Source organism: Amphibalanus amphitrite, unplaced genomic scaffold, assembly GCF_019059575.1.
Source record: "Amphibalanus amphitrite isolate SeventyFive unplaced genomic scaffold, NRLGWU_Aamphi_draft 000601F_arrow, whole genome shotgun sequence".
Lineage (NCBI taxonomy): Eukaryota > Metazoa > Arthropoda > Thecostraca > Balanomorpha > Balanidae > Amphibalanus > Amphibalanus amphitrite.
Window position 1 is genome coordinate 248,025 of NW_024882095.1, and position 27,714 is coordinate 275,738.

A 27,714-nucleotide genomic window follows, 5' to 3' on the forward strand; every position below is an offset into this window, starting at 1 on the left:
GCTGGTCCACTCAGCGGCGGTGGGGTTCGGTGACGATCGGTCCGGGCCAGCCCGACGGACCGACACGGACCGAAATGGATCACCGTGTCGGCCGGAGCGGTGTCTTTTAGACCGCTGATAGATGGTGGTGGCGCCGGGACGAGTTGTCCCCGTCTGAATGGCCATTGTGACCGAGGTGGAAAGGCTCGGCGCGGGGTGGGTGTGGGGGCCGATGACACCGGCTACCGGGCTTATGTTAGCTCGGTGATATGTGGTACTGTGTGACCCGACGCGTAGCGATGAAATGAAAAGCAATATGGGGCATTAATCAGCCCGTATGACAGGCGTAGATCGCTGAACGCTGGCGCAGCGAGCGCGGGCACTCGGGGAAGAGATTGGTGATGGATGACACCCTGTTTGTGCCGCGTCTACTGTGAGCTATGGGACACGGTGTGGCGGGTTTTGATAGCCTCTGTGCTGCATGTAGGAACATCCAGCTTAGTGGTTTTATATATCACGCCGGATTGTTCACGGCGCATTTCACTTACAATCTGTTCATCGATTGCCACTGATGATGGATGTTGTTTGCGGACTGGAGGTGCATTGGAATTGTAAAGCGCATGGCGGCCTCACGATTCGGACTCGGATCCGGTTCGGTTTGAACCGGAACGGGATGCGCCGAATCGGTTTCGTTCCGTTTCGTTTACAGCGTTCGTGACCCTGACTATGACATGCACTCGATCGTCAAATTGAGTTGCGTGCTTGGGTGTAGGACGCTGCCATGCTTTCCATCCATGAACACGCCAATGAAGTCAGTGACTGAGCAGAAGCTTAGTTATTTGACAGTGATATGGTTACTGGTTAATATCCGTTTTATTTAACAATAGTGACATGGTTGACAAATGGTGAAAAATTTAAATGTCCGAATTGAAGACTTAAAAAGTCGAATTGATTTGAAAAGGACATTTATGATGGGGTGCTAATCTACCAATTTGAAGGTGAAACATTCGACCGGTGACTCAGATTTATATTTTGCCTACATTTCTCATGTAAATTTTAATGAACATGACTGATGGGTGATTTGGCTGTAAAATCTAAGCTATTGCTAATGGTATTTGTATTTCACTTTCTTCAGTTTATATCCTCATCCGTCTCCTACCACCGCCACGATTTCACACACACATGGCCACAGTAGCCTTCCCACGTGCCACGCGTTCGCCCTCTGTCACTGCCTCGTGGGGGTATCTCCCACCCCTCCGTCCCTCCCCTCCGATCTCTGCCCCCCCCCCCCTCCGCCGACACCTGATCATTCATCAATGCCGCGCCCTCACCACGACAGAGTCGGCTCAAAACACGATTTTCCGCCCCGGCCTCGGCGTCACTATCAATCCCCCTCCAACAATGGGGCGACTCGGGCCACGCCGCGGCGGCTTCTTCAAAGGCGGCGGCGGCGGCGTCAAAGGAGCCGTCCGCGGCGGACAGAGAGGTCAGGGGTCAACCGACCGTGACGGGTCACCGCAGGGGGGGGGGCACCTGGTGGTGAGGTGACAACTCGGCAGGGGTGGAACCAGGGGGGGGGGGTGGGAAGGACACGAGATCCGGTCTTTTTCCAGGCTGGCCGAATGTCTGTTTTCTTTCTTGGATTTTTTTTGGCTTTAGATTGTGATATTTAGTTGGACTTGTTGATTGGTTCACTGCTGATCAAAAATGGCCAACGATTGCGTTGTGCTACGCTGCATATTCTGTAGGATTTATTGATGCTTCGTAGACAATGATTGTGATTTGTAGGATCAGAGTTTAGCAGAATATCCAGGCTGTCTAACCACACGCAACGCTCAAAAACCTCCAAAACCTTTGTAAGTCGGAAAGGCGTTAGACATCAGAGGCATAGGCGGCGGAACGGGGAGGGCACCGGGGCACCGTGCCCCCCTTTGATTTTGGCATTTTAACATTAGCCCTATGGGCGTTGCATGGAAAGAATGGGACCAAAGGTCGGCAGTGCCCCCCTTTAATTGAAGGTGTTCCGCCGCTACTGATCAGAGGTCACAATTCTAACCGCTGCGCTCGTTTCTTTCGCTCGTACTCGGTTCACCTTTGTCGTGACCTAAACACGCCTCTGACGGTAATGAGACGAGTCTATGCTGCATCACTGGATCATTAACTGAATGACTGCACGCTGTTTGAGTGGAGTGACTAGCACCGCAAGTCGTTTGGGTAATGGAGATTCAATGCACCGAGAAAGTTAGGCCCTTCTTCAGACAACGCACGTGGGCGGGTCGATAGGTAATTGAGGGTATGTTCTTAGTGGACATACTGGATAATTGGACATTGGGGATATATTCTTACAAGACCTTCTAACAGGTTCACTGTCTTCCAGGGGTTCAGCTATAAAAGGATTGCTCAGCTTGTATGTGCTTTGCCTGGGTGTTGTTCGTTGTAGATTTCTCTGCTAATGCTGAGGTGCGTTTGCGGTCACATATGTCTGTATTCTGTAAAAGTGCAGATGTCCCAAAACCACCGACGCGCTTAATCGGCTTTGGGCCCCGCTTAGGTTATCCTGAAGTCGTCCTAGGAGCCATCTAGGGCCATCTGAGGCGCCCCCTCCAATCAGACCTCCCAGTTGGCGGACTGAGCTGCCAAATTGCACATCGCGTCCCTCCCGTGACCAAACACCGTGATTAGGGACGATTCATATTCCGACTCCGGCCGGCGATTATCAAGATTCCGCCACCTTTATATGAGAAAGATGACTTTCGTCGGCCGTGTGGCCATTCGGCGGGCGTTTTACATCTAAGGGCGCCATAAAAAGTTGCCCGAAATCCACTTCTATTTCCTAAACGGCCGGAGAATCGCTTTAGAACGAGCCGCGGCCGCCGCCGGGGCCATATCAGGACATTTTATTGTTTTTATTGCAGATATTTGGTGGGCTTGATAGCGCGGCGGCAGTTTCAACCTGGAGGAAATCTTCCGTGAGCCGAAAGTACCGCCGGTGATGTGAGCACGCGCGTCCGCACGAAAAATTGGACACTCGTGGAGATTGTTCCGCGTATTACGCCGGCTAAGAGGCTTCTTCGGATGGCGGTTGTGTGGATAGAAGCTTTTGTTAGGCGTTAGGTTTGTTTTGTCGTTTTGCTCTTCTCAAATGGTGTGACATCTTGCGTTGGAACATTTCATCTACGTGCGGCAGCACTCTTGCGACTTTTTAGGATCTCCTTACAATTAATTTGTTTTTAGTTACCCAGGAAAAATGTTATCAAAATGCGACTTGTGACTCAAATCCAATATAATTTGAAGATTAAGATATCGTGATTGTCTCATGTCTGTTTGTGTATGTTTTGTGAGATTATATGCAAGATGCTTTACATGGTTTTCGGTGTCGAGTTAATTTGATTATGTTCCTCTTCATTTGAATCCCATCTTCTGATGGCTTCTGGCTCATACCTCAGATCCATCCCGTTCTCTGTCAGTCCAAACCCGTTCCGAACCGCGTTCCCGATCTAAACAAACCCGCCACGTCTTGTTATCGCTGGCGGCGAACATTTCACGCACCATTGGCCCAACTGATGCGGCGGCGTTCGTCATGTGATATCGAAAATGGCCGCCACTCGTCATCCCGATGGTACTCCGGAGCGGCGGGCTCGCCGGCGGTGGGGCGGCGGATGACGGCCAATGGGCGGCGGTTGATAAGTGATATGTTTGGGGTGATTGGGACGGGCGAGGACAGGATGGATGGGAGCGATTGGAAAATGTCAGTGATTCGATTTTTTAGATTGGTTTAAAGGAATATGGTGGCAGCTTCAAAGTTTCGGAGTTTGTGGTGACTGGACTGCTAAGTGATTTATTCGCACTTAGCCCTCGTAATATCAAAGTAAATGCTAATTATAATATGACAGTCCTTTTGGGTTTGCTGGCCTGGCCCATATTTTGCGGGCCTCGTTTTTCGAGCCACTGACACGTCTTCGAACTGCATCACGCCCTCGCATTTGGTCTCGCACGGATAGTTCAAAGTTCAAACCCATGATTCTCAACTAGCATCATCACACAGCCTCACATTACGAGTATCTATGCCTCTCTTCGATGACTCAGATTTGTGTTCCATATCTCGTCGACAGGCGTGGGTGCCTCCGGCGACACCCAATACCTCGATCACTGCGACCCTGTGGCCGCGCCGGGTCTGTTTATGCCCCCGGGCGCCCCCGAGTGCCCCCCCCCCCTCCGGACGCCCCCACAGGCGGCGGGCCCGGTGCCCCGGGGCTCGGCTGCCGGTGTGTGATTTATCGGCCGCTGCAATGTATGACATGGCGGGGACAGATGGTGCCCAGCCGGCCTGCTTCAGCCATGGATGGAACGCAGACATCCTCTCTGAGCTGGGGTTACGGAGGTGCAGGCCTCCGCGATTGGGTGTGGGGTAGTGATGACAATGTCAAAGGAATATTGTATACTGTATATATTAAACAAAATGCCAACACAGTGAGGGAAATGTGTTTGCCTGAACGTACTTGGGATATGAAAAAAGACAAAGCAAAGCAGCTTCGTACCGAATTCAGAACATTGGAAGCCTAAATTCATGACATGAAAATAGACCAAAGAAATGGACCTCGAATTTCGAAATGCAAAGTGCTCACCCAGCCAGCAATCCCACTCCGTTCCCGATCGGGATTTTCGGACTCAGCCCGCACCACCCCGATCGGGACCGGAGTGGGACGGGATTGGGAAATGAGACACTTTGTACGGGCTGGAACGGTCCGTATATCCCAACCTACCCCGCACGGCCGGTTGGGAGATCCCGCACGTATCCGGACCGCCTTATGACGTTTTAACAAGCGCTGAACTCCGATCCCGATCGGGATTCCCCAAATCTCCCCGTACAACCGGTTCGGAAATCCCGCACGCATCCGGACCGCCTTATGGCATTTTAACAAGCGGTGAACTCCGATCCCGATCGGGATGTCCCAACTCGGCCCGCACGGCCGGTTTGGGAATACCGCAGGCATCTGACATATTAACCGCAGTCTTATAACCGCAGATTGCTGTTATGCAGATGCGACCACTTTGCTTGCGCCACCGCAACCCCCTCGCCTCTTCATTATTCTCCAACTCAACCTTTATAATGCCTGCACGACAAAATGAATTACATTGGACACTGAAATATATTCACAAATTTACTGGTTGCACACAGGTCAAATTTTCACAAATTCACAGCCTGGCCAGCACATTCGTGGCGTCGGCCATCATCTTAGCGCCGCTGCAAGGGGCTGGCACAGCGGACTCACTTCCGGTGTTCACAGTCATTATAGCAGGCCTGCGCCTTGTTCGTGTCGGCTCCTCTGCGGACAGTGTGTCCGTCTGCCGTCACGAGCTTCAGAGAGCCACCGCGAAACTAGACGGCTGGCATCTGGTCGGGCGGTTCACCACTGTGCGAAGAGAGCATCTGAAAATGACCAAGAGGTTATTAATCAAAGTCTTGGACACACTAAAAATCACTAAGAAATAACCCACATCTGACATTTCACATGGTATGCCTGGTAATTCAGGTTTCAAACCTACAATGCAACCATTAACGACACTTGACAATGAGACCAAACATCTTCTGTCCATGATAACTGATCAAACATGCGACAGCACGAGTGTAATTCACATGCCGTACAACCACAACGAACATAACAATTTCTATTACCTATAGCTTTCCCGCTCCCTACATCACGGATGAAGTGTGCACTATACTCACCCTGTTCTCAAAGACGGACTGATTTCCCTGCAACGACAACAGTTGAACCGACCGCTTGCTAGAGCCAGTTCAAAAGCAATATCCTGAGGCAGCAGCTCAAAGGAGGGATCGACACTTGACCAACGCGGCAGCTGGACTGGCCGCTGCGCTCAGAGGACGCGTCTGCCTGCACGCGGCCCATCTGATTGCTTTTCCAGGCTTTCTGGGCCACCGGATATGGTGCCCGAAGCGCCTTCTCAGATCGGTTGGGATAACAACGTAAATCACAAGCCTGTCTAAACATGGGATTCGATTGGGCTATCCGTACCGCGTCCCAACCGATTAAGCATGCGGTCCGGAAATCCCGAGTCGCCCCTACCGCCGGCCATCGAGGTCCGGTATCGATTGGGACAACCCAAGCCTACCCAACCCGGTAGGGACAAGTCGGGACATCCGGAGCCTATCCCGACCGTCCCCAACCGCACCCCGGACGAATTGCTGGCTGGGCACAATGGTATCAGGTTGTTATAAGTAGAAATGCGTAACATTTGGTGTGATATTGACATCTATAGGATGCAGCGAACCACTCCGCCGGGCGCCGTGCGTCGTGTGAAGCGGAGGGCGTAGCAGCAGCTGTCAACGGCTTCGGGTCATCGTCTGTTGGCCGGATCTTACCGGCACTGTGAGCGAACGCTGATTGATGGAACCCGCTGATATGGCTCGCTGGTGTTTGCTCTCGTCAGAGCTGACGTGTGGTGTCGTCAGAGCTGTCATATATGATATTTCTTCTAGCGGTAATTGTTGTGTCGTGAGATTTGTCCGTGTTACTTCATAGCTGAGACTTTATCTTGGGTTAGAGCTTGTATTGCGCAGTCAGTCGCACTACGTCGGACACACAACCTTTCACAACAACCAGCCATATATGGGTAACAGAGAGGCCCCGTGAAAAAGGAAGACAACAACTGACACGTCCTCTAAAACACTGCAATAGCTAAAGTCCTGCCGGCCAGCTTGGTCAAGGCAAATACACAACACTCCTCCCCACTAAATTAAGCTCCAGCTTTTGAAATCACACGAAACCAATTTTTAGAAGCCAGCACACAGATCACATACATACATCTACATAAGCTTCGGCTACAGGTTGAGGCGTTTCACTGGTACCCGTGTCCGGGTGGAGCGCCTCAGCACCACTTCAGGCTCCGGCGCCGGCTGTCGGGTTGATAGCGGCGCTGGACCTCTGGGCGAGTCAGCGGCCTGTTCAGCAGCAGCTCCTTCGCGCACGGGCGTCGGCTCGCGTGCTGGTTCTTGTTGAGCTTCCGGGGGAGATGACAACGGTTCCTGCTCTGCAGACAGCGACTCAGGGCGGGCCGTCTCCGGAACAACGATTTCCCGTCGGATGCCTTCGTCATCGTCTTCAGACATAGTCGGACGCGGATGACGAGGAGACGCCATTGGGATTTTCAGCAACTGGTCGATGTGGCGCTTCCAGACCTGGTCATGTACCTGAACCAGGTAGTGCTTGGTCCCTACCACATCCATCACTTCTCCCTCCGCCCATTTTCCGCGACCGCGGTAGTCTCGGGCGAGGGCCGCGTCACCGATGGCAACCTGTCGAGGTTGACCATGACGTCGCTCGACTTGCGTTTGCTGCTTGTCCTGGATTTGAGAGGTCAGATCAGGCTTCAGAAGATCTAGCCTCGTACGTAGCTGTCGTCCCAACATCAGTTCGGAGGGCGTTCTTCCTGTAGTAGCCTGTGGAGTGTTTCGATACGCCATCAGGAAGTTTGGCAGGTTCATCTTCTTTCCACTTGTGGCCTTCAGGTAGCCCTTGAGACAGCCAACAGCTCGCTCTGCTGCTCCGTTCGTTGCGGGTTTGAACGGTGCGGTTCGGACATGCCGAATTTCATTCCGCTTCAAGAATCCTTCGAATTCCTTGCTCACGAGTTGCGGTCCATTGTCTGTGACGATTTGGTGAGGTAGGCCAAACCGTGCAAACACATTCAGGAGATACTCGATAGTCTTTTCTGATGTGATGTGCTTCATTGGAGCGATTTCCATCCACTTCGAGAAACTGTCGATGAGGACAACGTACAGCTTCCCATCAACTGGGCCAGCGAAATCCAGATGGATTCGCTGCCACGGACCCTTTGCAAACTCCCACGGATGTAGGTCCGTACATGGTGGTTCAGCTCTCTTTTGCCAGCATCCTTGGCATCTTCGTACTTCTGCTTCAACTTCTTTGTCCATGTTTGGCCACCAGACGTGCATCCTGGCCAGCTGCTTCATTCTGACCATTCCTTGATGACCTTCATGTAGTTCTTCAAGAACTCTTTCCCTCAGATTCGGTGGAACTACCACTCGACAGCCCCACATTAGGCATCCTTGCTCCACCGTCAGCTCTGTTTGTCTGACCTTGAACGCATGTAGAGCTTCTCCGACTTTGTCTGGCCATCCCTTGTTTACGAAGTTGACCACTTTTGCGAGCAGCGGGTCTCTTGTCGTCTCACGCTGGATCGCTGCAGCAGTGACTGGGTTGAGAGAACTCAACTGGCCAATTAGGCACACGGTGCATTCATCTTCTGGTGCACTTGAATTCACCACGGAGGTTCCTTTAGGTAGACGTGATAGCCAGTCTGCTACTGGTATCTGTTCAGACCTCCTGACTTCCACGGTGAAGTCGTACTCTGCCATTTTCATTGTCCATCTCTGAATTCGGCTTGCTGCTAACGTTGGCAGTGGCGTTTTGGGACCGATCACCTGAGCCAGTGGCTTGTTATCGGTCACGAGTTTGAAGTGACGTCCGTACAGAAACTGCTTCAGCCTTTCGAATGCCCAAACGATGCAGAGTCCTTCTTTTTCGATTTGTGAGTACTTCTTTTCATGTTCACTGAGTGATCTCGACACGTACAGCACAGGTCTTTCGGGAACACCCTGCACCAGGACTGCCCCCAGACCATGTGGACTGGCATCGGTGATGACAGTCACCTGTTCCTTCACGTCAAAGTGTCGGAGCACTTCAGCAGATGCCAGGCGGGCTTTGATTCTCGGGAAACTTTCTTCACATTCCTTTAGACATAGACGTGCATTGAAGCCATCCACGATACACTCGTGGCTATTACGGCCGCTCGTACAGGGCTAAAACTCTGCATGGGAGACATAACATGCAGAGTTTTGACCTTTGACCACTTCCATTCTTTGTCCTTCTTCAGGAGTTCATTTAGTGGTTTCGCCATCTTCGACAGATTTTCCAGGAACTTGCTGTAAAACGTTACAGCTCCCAATAACTCACGTAGTTCTCTTTGATTTGTTGGCGCATTTGCCTCCAGCACCGGCTTCACTCGCTCGGGATCAGGTCGGATTCCGTTTGCACCCAATCGCACTCCCAGATAGCGAACTTCCTTCGCCATGAACTGACACTTTTCCTTCTTGAGGCGCAGACCGTTTGTTTTCAGGATCTGCAGCACTTCATCCAGCCGCTTCAAGGCTTCTTCTTCAGTTTTTCCTGTGATGAGGATGTCGTCCAGCAGACATTTGACACCTGGTAGTTTCTTCAAGATTCGGTCCATCGCTCTCTGAAAGAGCATTGGAGCTGACGCGACTCCATAGGGGAGCCTCAGCATCCGTTTCAGTCCGAACGGCGTGTTCAGGTAGCACAGTTCCTGACTTTCTTTTGACAACTTCATTTGCAGATAGGCTTGCGACAGATCCACCACAGATACGAACTTTGCAGGTCCGATGGTTGCCAGCAAGTCTTCGGTCTTCGGCAGAGGATGCACCGGTACGTTCAGGTACTGGTTCAGCGTCACTTTGAAGTCGCCACAGAGTCGTACGCTTCCATCTGGTTTGGGCACCACAACCAGTGGTGTTGCCCACTTCGGCGTTGGTTCATCATCTCGAATATCTTCGATTACTCCCAGCGTCTTCCATCTTTCCAACTCCTTTTCCACTGCATCAGTCAGACTGTAAGGTACTGACCTTGCTGGTTTGAAGACGGGCTCTGCGTCTTTCTTCAGTTCCAGATCAGCTTCCTGACCACTCATTGTTCCCAGTTCATCACTGAAGAGTTCTTCATGTTCCTTCAGCACTTCACTCAGCTTCTTCATATTCTTTTGTGGTTCAGGTTTTTCTTTCACTTGACCTACCAGACTTGACCAGTTCAGCTTGATTTCATGCAGCCAGTTCCTTCCGAGGAGGCATGGACCATTTCCTCCCACTACATATACTGGCAGTTTCTTCATTTGACCTTCATACTGCACATCCACTTCTGTCATTCCTCTGACAGGTATTTCATGTCCTGTGTACGATGTGAGCTTACATCTGGTTTTCTTCAAGTTGAGGCCTTCAGCCTGCTCTTCTGGAATCATGGTTACCGGACAGCCAGTGTCCACAATGAACGTGACGTTCTTCTCGTTGACAGCCATGTTCACTTTGATGGCTTCCTTCCCTTTTGATGTGCTTTGGTACACACACAGATTTTCTTCAACTTCATCATCTTGGTCTTCTTTTTCCACATTCAGCGTTTTTCCATTTCTGCATGCTGCTTTCAGATGTCCTTGTTTCCCACAGTTGTGGCATCTGACGTGGGGTGGTACCCTGCAGAACTTGACCAGGTGGTTCGTTTTCCCACACCTGAAGCAATGTCTCCTTTCAGTTTTCTCTAACTTCCACTTCCTGTTTTCTTCATTGTTTTCATTTTTCCATGTCTTCCCTTGACCATTTTCATTTTTCCATGTCCTCTTATCTTCATGGCTCTTTCTTTCATTTACATTCCATGGTTTCCTTCTTTCCTTCAGTGATTCATTTCTTTCTTTGTTCTGCCACTTCACCTTGTTCACTGCTTCTTCTTCTGCACTTTTTCCCATTCTTCTTACTTGTTCATTCACTGTTGCGTCAGTTGACCATATCATACACTCAGAAAACACTTTGAGAACATTTTTGAATAAGGGCTCATATGAGTGCCAAAACAGGGCTCAAATCTGTATGATTTTAAAATCGGGATCAGTTAGGCGCCCTTTTCGGGCTCAAAGTACATTAGCCCCGAAAGCGGCATCAGTTCGTCTTCCTTTTCGGGCTCAATTCGAGCTGCGTTTTAGGGCTCCATACGACATTCCGCCATTCCGTCTTTTGCTGTTTTCAGTGCCATGTGTTGGTGTACCTACCGCCGTGATTTCAAAATGAATGGTAAGTTATTAGTTATCAGTTATCGCTATCTTTTAGAAAAAATCAAGATGTTGATGCTCATGCCATTTTAATCCCTTATCAATTAAAATTGTGGTGGCATTTGTTCAGAAAAGGTCTGATCTACAATTGTGGCGCCGTTGATACGAATACGCACGGGTTTGATTATTCGTTTTTCTTGTATTTGCGCCACATGAAAGCATCATATCTGGATTCAGGATGTCAAATAGTGTAAGAATGTGCAAAAATTTTGTCTGGTTCTTCGTGATGATGTGATTGAAGCAATGCTTTCAAGGGTAGGTAAGGATTTTGTTACTTGTTCGTAATGGTTATCTTGATGCTCAACTAAAATTAATCCTAACCTTGCCTACTAACCTATTAAGTTAAACTTAGTACCAATACCTACCAACCTACAACCTATTTGGATCTTTCATATACTTATAACATGCTGCTGCTTCTGCTAACATGCTGCGGAATGCTGGTTGACATGATGGAATGCTGGTATGACAGTGTTCCATGTTTCAGAATTTTAGGTGAATAACCACACATGATGGGGAAAATGTTTTCATCCTAAAAATATGACAAGTGGCTTTATTTCATCTTTGCTAAAAAAAATATGTCAAAAGTTTGATTCAACAGCCAGCCGCCAGGTTACGCATGACTTGACAGTTGATGCATCTACTCTACATCATTTCATTTCAGATCCTGTGAAGGTTCTGACAAAATCTGAGGTAAAAATGGCATTATGCAGTTTTGCGGAAAGACTAAATCTATCTCATTTTGTCTTCAGATTTTTTTTTATTGGGACACCCAATTGAAATCCAATTTTTGAACACTGTGACACCATGCCTGTGTGCCAAGTAAGAGGAAGGGTCTACAAGTATACATCAAGATAACCAATTATGGACAAGTTGAGACTTGAGTCATGAGCTCTTATTTGTGGTTACAATACCTTCAACTGCATGATTTTGCACAACTTCCATACAGGCATCCAGACTGGAAAAGGTTCAAGTCCATACTTATTCTGGTGCTTGAATATGGCAGTTCAAAGATGGAAGGCATATGATGCTACAAAATGAAAAAAATAATTCAACTTACAAAAAATAGGTATTCATATCTATCCTAAACTAAACTAACCTAAACTTACCTAACCTAATCCAACCCAACCCAACCACCCCAACCAGCCCAGCCCAGCCCAACCCAGCCCAGCCCAGCCCAGCCCAGCCCAGCCCAGCCCAGCCCAGCCCAGCCCAGCCCAACCCAACCCAAAACCTACAGTCTAAAACCTAGAGCTAAAACCTGCAGCCCAAACTGGAAAACATCCATATGGTACGCCGGACGCCCGTGAAGCCGTCATGCGCCGAAGTTCGGCGCAAGCTATTTTGCAATTTGCGCTGAAATTTCTGCATTATTTGCGCCGAAGGTTAGTGCCCTTTTGCGTCAAAATTAAGCCACTTATACAAAAAGCACGTTTACATCTGCTGGCCAAGGTTTTATAAACCAGACAGAACGCTCTGGGCCTTAACCACTCCTGACTCCCATGTTTGAGCGTCCAAATTAGTTGATGTTTCCGTGGAAGCTGAATACCACAATACGTGTAGCGCACTGTAGCATCGTGCCGTGAAATAAGGCTCGGGACGGAAGTTCCGGGGTCACAAAAATTGGTGTGGCGGTGTTGTCGCGGCTGGCGGGCTCCAGCAAGGGGTTTAAGTTTACGACACCACTCTTGTTTCAGGAGAGGTGTCAGCGATTCGAGACTACTTGGGCATGCGGGCAGCGGGGTCGGCGTGGCTGCCTGCGGCTGCGGCCACACATCTTGGCGTCCTGGAGGCGGAGATGCTGATGGTGGCATGAGTCATCACTGGCTGCCCGATTTCCATGCTCCAAGACTCGCCGTGAGGGCCGAGGCGGGCGTCGTGCCGATGGAGAGATGAGGAGGGATGCGCTGGCATCGCGCCTACTGGCGAAGGCGCTCTCCCTCCCGTCGGAGGACCCGCCGCGTCGTGGCGGAAGCCCCCCCCCCCCCAACCGTGACTGAAGTCAGTGACCGGCTGGAGAGAGCGCGGGGGAGCGGTGTGGGACCACTGGAGTGGCGCTGCCCGCCGAGGCGCGCTTATCCACGAGACTGCCCCCGTAGACGCCAACAGACGGCGTCACGGTCCACCTGGACCTGCTGCCGATCGGGGCGTCCGCGACAGCGAGGAGGAGTGCTGCGGAGGCGTGACTGGGAGCGCTCCCCCAGCGTGCGACGTGGGCCTGGGTCGACGGGTCTGCGACCGGGGGAGTAATAGGAAGGCGGCGCTGGGGTCCTCACCGAGCACCCAGACAGTACAACATTGGTACTGCGGGAGGCGGCGGGGAGGATTTGCTCCATTTACCGATCTGAGATGGTGGCGCCCAAAACGGCAAAGCAACATCTCCTGAAGCACCCGTCCTTCGAGGAAGACCCCATAATCATTTGCTCCGACTCGCAGGCGTCGCTGGCGACGCCACGAGGTGGACAAGTGGCCCAGACACCCCCCCCCCCTCATCCCCTAGGTGACGCCATCTGGGAGTATATGATGGCCCTAGTGGCTGTAGGGGGCCGAAGAATCCACCATAGAAGGAGGGCGGCGATAGCCCGATTAAGCTGGGCGTCCAGTGGAGCCTCGGCTCTATCATGGGCATTGGGCAAGGACTCTGCGAGCACCCCCGTCTCCTCCATCTTCGACGGCACTCCAGTCAGAAAGCTGTCCCCACCCGAGTTTCCCAGCAGCATGGGCCACATGAAACCGAACAGCGCCGAGCCGCTCGACGCTGAGGACCAGGCGAGAGTAACAGTGAAAAGGTGAAACGCTCGAAACGGCGCGCGCCGCCGGCCGAGGGCGCCGAGCCGGCCCAGGCCGGCTGCGGGTCAAACAGAAGCCGTCTCCGCGGCGGCCGCCCAGTGACAGCGACTCGGACTGACGTCGAGGCACCGCTGCCGCCTCCGCCGACCAACCCGCCGCCCAGCAAGGGCAGTTTGAAGGCGGCTGCGCCGGTGAAGGTGGCGCGGCCTGGCAGGGGCCGCGGCCGGCCCACTCCCAGCTACCCGTCCCGCGAGGTGCTCAGTACCACCGACTCGTCCGATTCTGAGGCAGCGCCGTCGGCGGGCCGCCGCCAGCAGTGACGACGACCGGCTGGCGGCGTTCGCGCGGGACTTGTCCGACTCCTGATACTCGGACTTGCCGCCCAAACTGGACGCCGGCGGCGTGAGCACCAGCAACGCCAATAAAAAGTCCACCTTCATCCGGCTCTTCTCGCACCGTGTCAAAAGGACTACGCCGCGCGGCCGGCCGGCCAACTCGAATGAGCGCAGCGAAGGGCACACGTCCCCGACGGCGGCACTGGCGCCTCCCGCCGCGCCGCTGCCGGCGTTGCTGGCAACGCCGATCCAGGCCCATCGATTTCTACTGTTTTGTTGCCTACGTGCCGCTGCCGCCGCTCAGCCAGCACAATGGCGTGCCGGTGTTGCGCTGTCGGATCGAAAAGCGGCTCGTGCAGCGGACGGACGGGTGCGGCCCGCGCGATGAGCCGCCGCCGCACACCGAGCTGCGCCGCGCGGACGTGAAGGTGGAGCTGGCAGCGGCCTGCTCAGTCCCCTCAACGGCGTCGACCGGCTCTCCGGCGATTTGCGGTCAGAAACGCCGCCGCTTCTGGGACCAAGGTGTCAGAGCGCGGCGCTGCCCGTGAGACGTAAAGTTAGCACAGGCAATGTCGTCTGCACTCCTTGCAGTTCATGTTGAATACACAACCATGTTGCGAAGTAATAGGCGCCGGGTTTTTCAGTTCATAGAACTTTTTCCCTGGCTATTACACCCCACAACCGAACACTGACACCTTGCACAAGTATGACTGTGTGTATGAATGTTAATAAATACATGAACCAATGTTGTGTTTTCGGTTCCAGTACCTTCTTTGGGCACCTCGGCAACAAGTAAGTAATCCGTTAGCTTTGCCACACCTAAGATAGGCTCCCACGTTGTTATTTGCTCCCGGGTTAACATAAACCGGTTTAACGTAACTTTTGCATCCCGGCCAAAATTGCCGGTTAACTGTCCCACCGCTCGAGACTGGCGCTAGGCTGGCCGAGCAAAAAAAAAGTTTGTCCGCGGCTTCGTCTTATTCGCAGCTGCTGGACACGGGGGAGGGGGGAGGAGGGGCTGCATCGGACGAAAAGCGGGCTCTGGTATTAACTGGATTTTTTGCCAGCTGGCGCCGTATGGTGGCGCTAGCAGAGCTTCTTACATATCAATGCTAGATATAAAAGAATGAATATTTACCAATCAATTTTTCATTTAAAGCCATTTGAAATATTTATGTCCATCTTACTACCGCGCTTAGGTATATCTAAAATTAAATACCTTTCGTGCGTCGCCAGCTGGCCAGCCAGCTGACGCAATCCAGCTTTTACCAAAGCCCCGAAAAGCGATGACGTGAGCCCTAATATTGGCTTCACCACACAATTTGAGCCCTCAAACTGGAATCAGGTGAGCTCGAAAATGGGGATCAGGCTGAAAACTGGTATCATAGTGAGACTAGTTTTAGAGCTTGACACCGATAATGGGTACTGACTGAGCTCTGTTTCTGCGATCAATGATACCGATTTAAGGGATCGTATGAGCCCATGTGGCGCTAGCTCAGAAAGTATTCTCGAAATGTGCTGTCTGTTTTGAATATGGTACATTAGCCCGAAAACTGGTCTCTGAGCCCAAAAATCGGGACACTGTTTTCTCAGTGTAATGGCACGCGATAGGGTCAGCACTCTTTCCTTGAGCATTGACTCCTTGACCTTGGAGGATGGGCACGTTGCCAAGAGCTTGTCCCTGATCAGATTGTCCATTTCCGAAGCTTCAAAATTGCATTTCCTTGCTTGTGTTTTCAGTTTAGCTACATACTCCTCTACCCTACCTCCTTCATATTGCATCATGTTGAAGACATGACGCTCCACCACCGTGTTCACTTGAGGCTTGAAATGCTTTTCCAATTGTGCTCTCAGTTTGACGTATGCGTCAGTTACATCAGCTATATCAGGCAGCGTATCAACAATTTCTTGTACATCCGGGCCAAGAAGATGCAGCACGATGTTCACTTTTTGAGCAGATGATTCAATATTTTGAGCACCCATGTAAATTTCAACTGATTTGATCCAATTACCAAAATCCTCACCTTTTTGCATACCCGGTGGCGGTGGCAGACTCGTAGCCATTTTAATTTTATTTTTGAGAGTTCAAATACGGAATTTAACCACTTTAACTTGTTTTCCTGGTTTCTTTTTCACTTTCTTTCCTTTTTAACAACTCCTTATATCTTCATTTGCATCGTAATTCAGCTTTTCTTTCCTTGCGACAATTGTTGCGCACTTGTGACATTCCTTTAATCTCCTTTTAGCTCTTATTCATTTTATCTCAGCTTGATCTCACTTTTTGATTTCTTGATGTCATCCTTGTCGCCAATTTTGTTGTGTCGTGAGATTTGTCCGTGTTACTTCATAGCTGAGACTTTATCTTGGGTTAGAGCTTGTATTGCGCAGTCAGTCGCACTACGTCGGACACACAACCTTTCACAACAACCAGCCATATATGGGTAACAGAGAGGCCCCGTGAAAAAGGAAGACAACAACTGACACGTCCTCTAAAACACTGCAATAGCTAAAGTCCTGCCGGCCAGCTTGGTCAAGGCAAATACACAACAGTAATGATCGGTGAATTGGTGATTCCTTGTTATGATGCTGCGGTTCGGAATGACGCCATGTGATGTGTTGAAGCGGCTCGAAGAGGATGATGTTATCGTTTATTTGTGTTGGGTTTTCGATGGCTGAGATATTATGGCCATTCCGCATGTAACAAACCCGTTAGATACGGACCATCAATGATTTTGTAACATTATTTAATTACTCGAATCCATGGTGCATGCTAATAACAGGTCTTCGATTGGTGTTTATCACTTGTAATATCTGTCATTGCGAAGTTTTACATTGCCCAACTACATTGTTTGCAAGCACAAAGGCCATTGATTACTGAACAGTGATTTAGCACATTTACCAATGTCCATTGCTACATGGAAAAGTTTCGAACACGCTATCTAATAAAACCTACACCCCCTAGCAGCCGTTTTCTGTAGAAGGCACAAAGCACAGGTTGATATTAGCTTTAGGAAAAGTCAACAGTTTTATGTAGTGTTCACCCATTCTCTATTACGTGCTTCTGATTTGCTAGCCAGCATACCTTACAATGTAAGGATGCATTTTGCCCGCATATTGTTTTTTTTTTGCAATAAGCCCTCCCACTCTTTGTTTCTCAACCCCTTCTCACAGAACTTTTAACTTAACTCCAACCCCTCTGCAATCTGCCACCGCGGCCAGTGCGGCCAACTGCGGCCAGCGCGGCGCGTTGGCGTCGACAAATACAGTTGTCGGCGGCGGAAACGGCGCAATATGTCGGGCGGCCAGCGTCGCAAATTGGAAAAATGTCCGGGGCACCTCCGTCCGGGAGAGCGCCGCCGACCCGCCGCCCATAATATGATGGAGCGAGCGGCAGCGGCTATAATAAACGGATAAGGAGTGCGCCATTAAAGTGACAAATGCGCCATTACGGCAGATAATAACTGGCGGAATGACAGGGGGATGTCAGCGATAAAACACGGACAACAGGATGGGGTGAGAGCGCAGCGGAGCGGCCCCGGACTACGCCCCCTCACCCCGACTCTGTCTCGGCGCTCTGCGCGGCTGTCTCTGCGCTCTGCCCGGCTGTCTCGGCGCTCTGCGCGGCTGTCTCGGCGCCTCTGCCCGGCTGTCTTGGCGCTATGACGGGCTGTCTTGGCGCTCTGCCCGGCTGTCTCGGCGCTCTTCTGAGTGCCGGGCTTCGCTTCTGTCTTATGCTGGGTTTAGGGTTATACATATATCTGCCCTCTGTAGGAGTAACTATATGTCCGGACTCGGTTGGGCTACAGCTTTTTTTTTCTTTTTGCTGGGGTGTGTCTGCAATTGCATTATACTGGGCTAAATGTCTGCACTCTGCCGAGCTATGTCTCAGTGCTCTTGCTGGACCAGTCTCTGTTCTCTGCCGGGCCGTCGCTGCTCTCTTGGCGCTCCGTCGGGCTATGTCTCTGTGCTCTGGCTGGGCAATACGAGTCTAGCCTCGCATTGCCTCGTATTGCCTCGTAGAGTACTCGTATGTCTAGCCTCTGCCTTGCTATGTCTGCTCGCTCTGTCGAGTTATGCCTATCTCTGCGCTCTGCTGGGCTATGTCTATGTTCTCCGCCGGGCGGTTTGTACTCTGTCGGGCTACATCTGGGCGTTCTGCCGCACAATGTCTCTGTCAGTTCTGCTAGACCATGTCTCTGCACTCAGCTAGGCCATGTCTCTGCACTCTACCGAGCTATGTCTCATGCGCTCTGCTGGGCTTCATCTCTGTTCTCTGCTGGGCTTACTCGCACTCGGATTTGGCATTATATGGTGCTCGGTTATATTTTATTTGCACATAGACCATACATTGCGACCTCACGAAAACAGAAGTCTATGATTGGAAAAACTGACAATCCTGCTCTCTATACGGAGTAATTCACTCTAACGTAAAACTGTGGGTCTGCTTTTAAGACTGTGCTTTGCTTGTGTTATTTGAGCTACCAAAAATGTTGTGTTCAGTGCTCTATTCACGGTCATTGGCCATTTGAGCTACACCGAAGCTAAGTGGCGTGGTTCAGAAGACCCATCCGCTGCGCCGGGTATACGGGGCGCATGTCGAGCTGCAAGTGGATGACGCATTACGCCTACAAGATGTCAGATAAACGCGGCTTTGACGGGACCCATCTCGTTGATACTCAGTAACGTCGCATTAACTCATGTCGTCCCTCTCAGGAACTGTCATCTCGTGTGTTAACAGCCGTATACCAGTAAAACAGCCGGTGTCGGGTGTTATCGCGCGTCGAATGCTTTCAACGAGGCGCATGACGCTCGGCTACGAAACGGCTCTCCCGTGATGGATACCATGACGCGGACGGTCCTCTGCAAAACTTCAAAACAGAGTCGCTCGTGCGTGCAAAACTGGTGACAGGGCGGTGAAAGCTCAAACGGTCGTGGTTTGCCTCACTCGCTCCTGCGTTTTCCTTGCGGAGTACTAAGCTAACTTTATTGAGTTTGTGTTTTTAGGTGTTGGCTGATGGCTGCCTCATCTGGAATGCAAAATAAGTGGCTGTACAGACCGGAATGGCAAGTGCGAAAGATTTGTTTGGCTGACGAAACTTCAATCAGTCCTCGAGAGAGTAAATATACATTGTCAATCGGTTTTCGTGATTGTCGTTTAGCTTTTTTTTTCGAAAAACGGACTGAACTAAGAATTTAAAGAAACTGTTGCGACCTCCCGCCAATGTTTTAGATACAAACAATATGGTTTTCTGTGGTCGTAAGGAAAAAAAGGCTGGAAAGCCGAAAGATATAAAGGCGTGAGGGTTTCAGAAAAGATATTCATTAAATTTTGTTTATGCTTACTCTTGCATGCCTTTCCTTATCTCGCTAATTCCATCTTCTTCTCCAAACACTTACAGTGTGCGCTCTATATTTCGTAAACCTATAATTTGGCTTCTCATATACATCACACCTGTCATCTTCCAAATTATCATCCATCAGTCCACCTAGCCATCGCCGGCTTCCACCGCATATCGCGCCATTTACCGTGGGCCCCAGTACAGCAGGGAGGCACCGGTTCTGACGTCACACGAAAATATCAGTCGGCTGGTTGTGGCACTGCCCCCTGCCGGCGCGACTGTGCTGCCACCTAGCTAAGCCTAGTCAGCCTAGGACGGGACGGTTTTATTTGTTCTCGTCTAGTGGTGCAGCTTGCGACGACACTCGGTCGACATAGCTGTGCTGCAACATACCCCAGGTTCGGAGTCTCTCGGACGGCCAATCCTGTTCCATAACCACAGCTAAATCCCCGCTGACCTTAACCAGGATTGGCCGGACGACGTTAAATCTTCGTAGTTCGAGAGACACCGAACCCGGGGATAGTCTATCGAAGCCTTGGCGGCTGAAGAAAGGCTAGACATATCTCACTTGATTTTGGCGTGGCCAGCCTCACTTCTGTAGTTTTGCTTCACAGAATTCTGCGTCCTATTGAGTTTCCGGTTACGTAGTACACGACCACGTTCAGGAACTCGATGTTTTTTAGATACATCACGTAATGACAAACTTTTGGCAGCATTTACATTGGTTGCCTGCATATTTTGGTGAGGAAAAATCGCTATCGCAGTAGTACAGTCAAGACATACCACAAAGAGCTCAAGCAGCATTATTAACCAAAAGTGTATTGCATTGATCACCAGCATGTTCATAAAATAAAATACATCAGGAATAAAGATGACAACCAAGCCGCATGGACACTTATAACAAACATGAACGATAAAGTGGCAACACAAATGAAAGAGAGAATATGAATCTGCCCTTCGCAATCGTCAACTTAAAATAAAACTTCAAATATACAACAGACCTCTGTGCATTAAAAGAACACGAATACACTCGCTTTGTCGTCGACACATAATGGGAACATCCTGGCGGCCCAGCCAAACAGCGCGCCCGCCTTCGAGTAGAAAATAGCAGCGGCCGCAGAAGTGGCCAACAGATAACTACCACATTGTTCGTCACGCCACCTGCACTGAAACGTAACAGCTATTTAATCGTGAAATGTAGCTATCCATCCAAAAATGCTGCACTACACCAGCACCACCGCACAGTTAGCAGATAGGTACGGAACGCAGGTCCTGGTCTCTGTCTCTTCCGAGTAGGGTCTCCGGACCGGTCACCAGCGCCACCATCTCCGCGCGGTAGCTAAAGCACAGCTCTCCGGCCGGGGCCCGCAGTTCCTCGGCCTCTTCGTCCAGCCTTGTCCTTGTTTTGACGTGAGTGAATGTGCAAATGTTTTGAATGATTAGATCAGCAGCCGCGGATACGGATTCTGAGCAGTAATCGCCACGCACTTTGTATGTGGATCGCTCTTAAATGTAAATACAAATACAAATACAAATACAGCCAGACCAGCACGGCTCCCGCCCAGCACCTGAAGACTCCGCCCTCCGCAGATCCGTCCGTCCAAAGCCGGACAGCACACAGGGGCAGGAACGCGAGGTGCAGCGTAGCCACGCTTTCCCTTTCCGCCGCCGTGGCCCCAGCCCGGATCGGGCACACGTCCAACCGGAAGGTGACGCCAGCCGTCTGTTGACACGGTGGGGTTCTCGCTCTCGCCCAGGCCTGGCGGCCTCGCAATCTCCAGCCTCGGACCGAAGACAGGCGCGCCGGTGCCGAGGCCTTGGCGGTCGCGCGCAGGGGGTCCCCTGATGGCAGAGCCAGCGCCCTCCCCAGCAGCCTGGCAGCCAGCGTCCAGCTTCTCTCCTCCATCGGAGAAAGTCGGGCTTCCGCCATTAGTGCGTGGCACGGTGTTGAGCGCGGACACAGGTGATGATGCGGCCGCCTCTCGCAGTCCTCGCTCCAGAAGATTCACGTGCGAGGGGGCGGCCGCCGGCAGCCACGCGACGGCAGCGTGTTCGAGCGCCCCTCGGACGTAACCGATTGGCCACCGTACTAAGGGCACCCTCGTCCAGGCCCCAGCTATTCAACCAGGTCGACGGCGCCGTAGCCGTCACTCGAGCCACGCCACAGAGCTCACGCCTCAAAGCGGTTGGCTCTCCGGTCCTCGGCATCCGGCATCCGCAGTGATTTGGCGTAGCCAGGACAGGTGAGATGCCGGCCTCAGTCATAACTGGAAAGCCTGTAAAAAAAAAAACAATATGTGATTGACAAATGGAAATATATTGTAAGCATAGAGTTGAGAAATCATGACGCACACTGCATTGTGACAGTAGATACTTTAGTTCGATTGGCAGAGGAGGGACTTATTGTAAGAAAACAATGAGCAATTGAGGCATTGATTTGGTTCTGTAGGTAGCTACCTACCCTTCACATATGAATGTGGATGATTTGTACCATTAAGAAAAACCATAGGCGTAGGAGCGGAGGGGGGGGGGGGGGGCATGCCCCCACTTTTCAGCTATGCTAATTTTTAAAGTAAAATATTTATTTTTCATTTCAATTCAAAACTAAGAGCAAGAAATGGTTCGGCAAGGTGAGATGAGCACGAAACTGCAAAGAATTTGTTCATAGGGGTATTACGGTTCCCACAAAGTGACATTGAAGTTCTCTGCCCCCCCCCCCCCCCCAAACTTTACGTGAGGTTCCTGCGCCCATGGAAAAAAAACACATTGCATTATGTGCATCAACACTTAACCCTTGCATGAGGGCCACAAAGCCCACTATAAAGCCCACAAGACACCATCTGAAATCAAAGCATGACAAATGATAGCATGTAGGCACCTGACGGCTGACCTACTACATATAACCTACTGAACAAAACATACCACATATATCAATATGTATGTGCAGATAAAGTATGAATGCTAGGTTGATACCAAGGCTGTTTAATAGGTTGTAGGTATGCTGAAAGGATGAAAGATGGGTATTTTTTCAAAAAAATATCTGATCTACAGTTCATATGAACATGCAACATGGGGTTAGGTAAGGTTTGATTTTTGTTTTGTACCAGACTGGAAATAATACACGTTATGCCTAATATGTCCGGCATAGTGGCGGGATTGCGCCGAAAATTTCAGCGCATGTCCGCCGTCCGGCGTAGGTAACTTCGCATGCGCCGAATTCGGCGCATGGCGGCAGACGCCATAGCCTTGATATAGCCTTGATCGGTAGATGTGCACATGTGCTTTATATAAAAAGGGTTTAATTTTTGCACAAATAGGTACCTAATTTTCGGCGCAAATTACACAGAAATTTCAGTGTCTGGGTACCCACCTTCCTGTCAAGTTGATACTTGACACACCATCCTGCTATCTGAGGCGGCCCAGGAACCAGCTCAGGCAATTACAATGAAAGTCAACAGTCGTGCGGGAATTACACCACTCCCCATTAAAATCTGATATCAAGTAATTAGTTAATGACGATAGTCCCGCCACCACAAATCTAATGAAACACATCAACATTGACCTTTCATATTCCGAAAAGAAATACCCATAATGATTTAAAGCGAACGTGTTCTTACGCAGTTGTGACATAAGCTGCGCATACGAAAAACACCAGCTAGACCAATTGATGGCGAATAAACCTGTTGATGAAGAAATACTTGTCTCCCATTGGTCTGTGAACACAATCTGCAGGAAACGCAGCTTAAACTACAGTAAAATTTTGCAGGAAATTCTGCAGAAAGTAAGAAAAATGCAATTTAAACACATTTAGCCAATGAGTCTGGCCAATCTGTTGATATATTCCGATAGATATTGAGCCTGATCAGTCATTTTGAAAGAATTACGGTCCGACTCTCTTTATTTTTAAAGCAATGACGCATAATATGATTATTGAAAAATTGACAAATATATTTTCTTGGAGGGAAAAGTGGGACTAGCGTTAAGTTCAAAATCAAAATTAATACACTGATCGAGACCTCGCTTTCAAAAGTATATATCAGTGCATTTTCGCATCGAATCTCTCTCAATCATGAACAAACTTGGGCAAAAACAGCAAGATTGCCTGTTTTGTCAATTCACACATTTTCATATTTGGGGGCAATTTTAAAGTTGATGGCCAATGTTTTCAAAGTCAACATTTCCACAGGAAAAAATACAGCTATTTTTCTTCCAAATTCATTCATTTGTAGAGTCCGACTCTCTCTTGTTTTCTCGCAGTTTCCGTTGTGATTTGAGAGAAACGATCATGTGTATCATAAGCGTTTGGCTCACTTCAAGACGGCAGAATTTGCACTTGCATTTTCTGCCGTGTGGAAGACCAGAGGGAGTCAACTAATTTATGACAGAATGTGCTTAAAAAATGACTGGTGAATAATATCTTTTGTCAGTGCCTGACAAATATTTATATTTTAAATCACGCTCTTCAGCTGTCAAGTGAGCTCCAAATGGCCTAAATTGTCAGCTGTTTATCATCCTAGGTCAGCTCAAGGTCACAGACGTCAGCTGAAGAAAGTGGTGACCATTGGCCCTGTGTTGAGCGGACAAACCGGTGTTACCTAGTATTCTATGTACCGTGCAGTACAGGCCCCTGGGCGACACCACACACCGCCATTACCGGCTAATTGAACTGTAAATAATGACAAGCTGCCCGCCACTTTGCACAGCACCGCCCGCTGTACGTTTTTTAGTGGTCTTCCTAGCCCGTATCGGCCAATTACACGGTGCAGATTTGTGGCCCTCGAACACGCCAGTTCGCCAAATCGTGGCTGATGTAGAAGCGTTACCGCCGCGGTGAAGCGGCCGGTCGTCGCGTGCGAGGTTATCTATGCACCCGTCCAATTGGGCGTGAGAGGCGCCCGCGGCGAGTGACGACTCGTAAAGCGCCGGGTCGGCCGGAGCGCCGCCAAAAGTGGGGGTCAGGGGGCTCGCGGAGGACGGGTATGTGCGGCGGCGGAGGAACAGCGCCACAGAATGGTCGGGATCTGCCGTGACATGTGCCAGTAGGCTGACGGCGCTCCCCGTCTGTCAGGCGATCATACCTAGAGATTCAGAGCGTTACGAGATATTCCGCGAACGTATTCCAGCAAACCACTATCGTGTACGAGAACTTGAGCAACGGACTTCAACCAGGCGATCTTCTTCAAGGAACACCGGAGCAGGCTGTCCACGTGCGTGCTCACACTACATTAATTGTGAGAGTCGACGGCTGTATAACTGGCGAGGTGGTTGGATTTATGCTATATTAAAGTATATTATGGTATCTGGTAAATGAGATGCTCAGCACCGCCTATAAACAGTTTCCGCGAATCGCCGACACCTCAACGTTGGTCGTCACGAAACTCTTTCGCGTAACTCCGGCAGCCGCTGCCTGCGGCTTCTTGGTCGGCAGTATTCTGTGAACATCGAGCTGATGGGCGCTCTGTTTGGAGGGGTTCTCACGCTCTTGCGGTTCGAGGTGGTTTTCGGTCTTTGTTCGGCGCAAAGCTTTGTTCTTACACGAATTTCGCATACATTATTACATTTTATTTTATTTTTCTTTGGATTCGAGAGCTGTATGTTTTCTTTCTTTGGATTCGAGAGCTGTATGTTTTCAACAAATTGTATGCTTCGTAGCAGCACACCGATGACTGCGTCTTACCTTTATAGTTGCTTTTTGTTGGTTCAGTCTGTATAACACGTGTCTCATGTTTACTTTCTTCTCTCCCCCTCTCTCTCTCCTCTCTCTCTCCCTCTCTCTCTCTCTCTCTCTCTCTCTCTCTCTCTCTCTCTCTCTCTCTCTCTCTCTCTCTCTCTCTCTCTCTCTCTCCCACAAGCTGCCTCTCTCCTTCCTTTATATCTCCATAGTCTCTACATCCCCACCCTGACATTCAAAAACTCTCAGTCGTTGAGCAGCCTCCAAACTCACACCTGTCACTGGTATTCGGAGCTACCCATTCTTCTCCCTTGACAGCACTCCTTACTCCTAATCTGCTATCCTTTATCAGTCTACTTTCCCTTTTTTGCCATGCCTCCGAATCCGTCCCCTGTGTCCCTCCCTTGGTACCACCTTTGGTCATCGCTGCCGTCGCCATCTTCAGCAGATAGATGTCTCCGCCGCTGTCTCTGTTTTCTGCATGCACCCTTGACCGCCTCCCTGCCTCCAATCCTGTCCTCAGATCCTTTCCTTCGCCTCCCTGTGGCCTGTAAGTGTACTATGCCCTCCGTCCCCCTGCTCTCGTGCCCTGCCTCCGCCGCTGGCGCCGCCGCCGTCGTCCGTCACCGTCCTGCCGTCGGTGTCCGACGCGCCCATCCCCCTGTCGCCGCCGACAAGACCGATGGCGTGCTCTGTGACAGATGACGGCATCCGTCAGCGCCGCGTGACGTCATCCGTCAGCGCCGGATGACGGCCGTCGGGTGGCGCGCCGCCGCCGACACTGGAGCGGGGCGGGGTCATGTCACAGAGGAGGATGTATCACCGGACGGGCGCGGCAGAAAGGGTGGGGAAGGGGAGGGGAAGGGGTGTAGTTACTGGGTGCGGAATGGGTGAAGAGGAGTCCCTACATCATAAGATAACGTCTAGAAGACTGGCGAACGTCGAAGAAGAGATGCAATTCTGCTTAGTTTAATGCGACGGTAGAAGGTTACAAAGAATGACAATGCTAAAGATGTGGATTGTGTCCGTTTTGTTGCCATTGTGTCTTTGCTCAATATCAGACGCCTACCAATCCTCAATGCCCCTGTTGTCTTGTCCCTCCACCTCACCCCACCGCGGTCGTCAGACTCCATCAGACTTCTCTCCAACCTCCCCAACCTGTCAGCTACACCGTCACAATCTGTCACGGTCGCCTGCCGGCTGTCACTCTGCCACACTCGCTGTCACTCTGTCACACTCACTGAACAGATCACCGCTCGTTAATCCCACTCCATGCGCGCGTCGCCTGAGCCGCGCTGTGGCAGCTCGCTAACTGACGCGTCGACTCGTGTGATGTGCCAAGATGGTGACGATGGCGACGGCTGCCGTCAGCGAGGAATTAGACTAGTTTAGGTACAAAGATAGACGACTGGGCTGTGTCAGATAGGGCCAGACGGTGGCTGCAGGGGTCGGGCTCAGGGCTGGGCCGCATTGATGTTGCGTGGTCGGGTAGAGACACACAGTTCAAGTTGCAGAATCGAACCAGGGCGCACATGAGCTGCGGCGGCTAAGAACGTGCTTAAATTGAAGCTCCAATTTCCGTGTTTTAGCATAGTTCGAAGTGCTATTTCATGGGATAATAATTGATACGACAGTAGCAACGTTGGCGATGACAGCTACTTGGTGTCATCAGCTGGTTATGGCGCATTCAATGGATGTCTCTATGTACGACACATGTTCGCTCATCCGTACTAGCCGAACTTACTTGAGATGCCTTCTAGGAGTTCGATGGGGTGGAAATAGCTTCACAATGAGCTTGACAGGTTCTGGTAACGTGTTATTATCGGTATTCCCAGAATCGATATCTGTCCCTGAAAGGTACACCATCCAAATTGACTGATGGGCTCTGCTGAAAACGTGAATCAGCAACCAACTGATGACATGCATGATAAATTACCCCATCCATAAGCGCACGATCATAAAGCTAATGAAGCATTTAATGATGTGAAAACGGAAATAGATTTCGACTCGTTGATTGATCATGGCGGTCATAAAAAACTGACGCGTAAACATTCATTTTTACAGGCGCGGGTCGTCATCGACCCGAAGAACTGACATCGGTCTTCATTGAGTTCTGTGCAAAGCCAACATTTACTGAGCCAGAAGAAATGCATATCCTGGACGACCTTGAAAGGTAGAAACGAGTAGACGCGCTTTTACTCCAAAGGTAAGTGGGCTCAGAGCGTGGGGAAACAATATTTGGGGTTTGGGATTTATTTTGACGGCTGTTTAAAACTCACCTCTTGTTGTTGCATGATAGACCAATCATTGCCTTCAATTTTTAGATTAACCCTCGCCCTGGCAGGGCATTTTTCATAACACGGCCTGGCAGGGGGGGGGGGGGTCGATGCGACCCCCCCCTCGCGATTGGCTCCTATGGCACCTAGAAACACCAAATTTGGTAGGTAGGTGGGCCCCCTGGAGTGTTCTCGCCCCTGTGCAAATTTGGTTGCTCTAGGTCAATATTTAGGGGGGTTTTGGGGGGTATAAATGTAAAAATTTTGCTAAAAACAGGTCAAAGGTTTTTCGCTTATAACTTTTGATCTAATTAAGATAGAGCAAAAAGAAAAGCACCAGTGAACTCAGCACGTCAAGGCGCGTCGAATGATATACTTTTTAGCTTGCTTAAGTGTACTTA

The 27,714-nt window shown here is 50.4% G+C and overlaps 1 protein-coding gene across 1 annotated transcript; it reads right to left on the minus strand.

The window, feature by feature from the left end:
• Positions 1-6,495: 6,495 nt before the first annotated feature.
• Positions 6,496-9,726, minus strand: LOC122394590 (uncharacterized protein K02A2.6-like). The gene is made up of 2 exons (XM_043391587.1): positions 8,863-9,726; positions 6,496-8,752 (listed from the first exon to the last, which is right to left on the minus strand). Exons 1-2 carry the CDS (start codon positions 9,724-9,726, stop codon positions 6,821-6,823), a joined length of 2,796 nt encoding a protein of 931 aa, XP_043247522.1. The 3' UTR covers positions 6,496-6,820.
• Between the last annotated feature and the right edge of the window lie 17,988 nt (positions 9,727-27,714).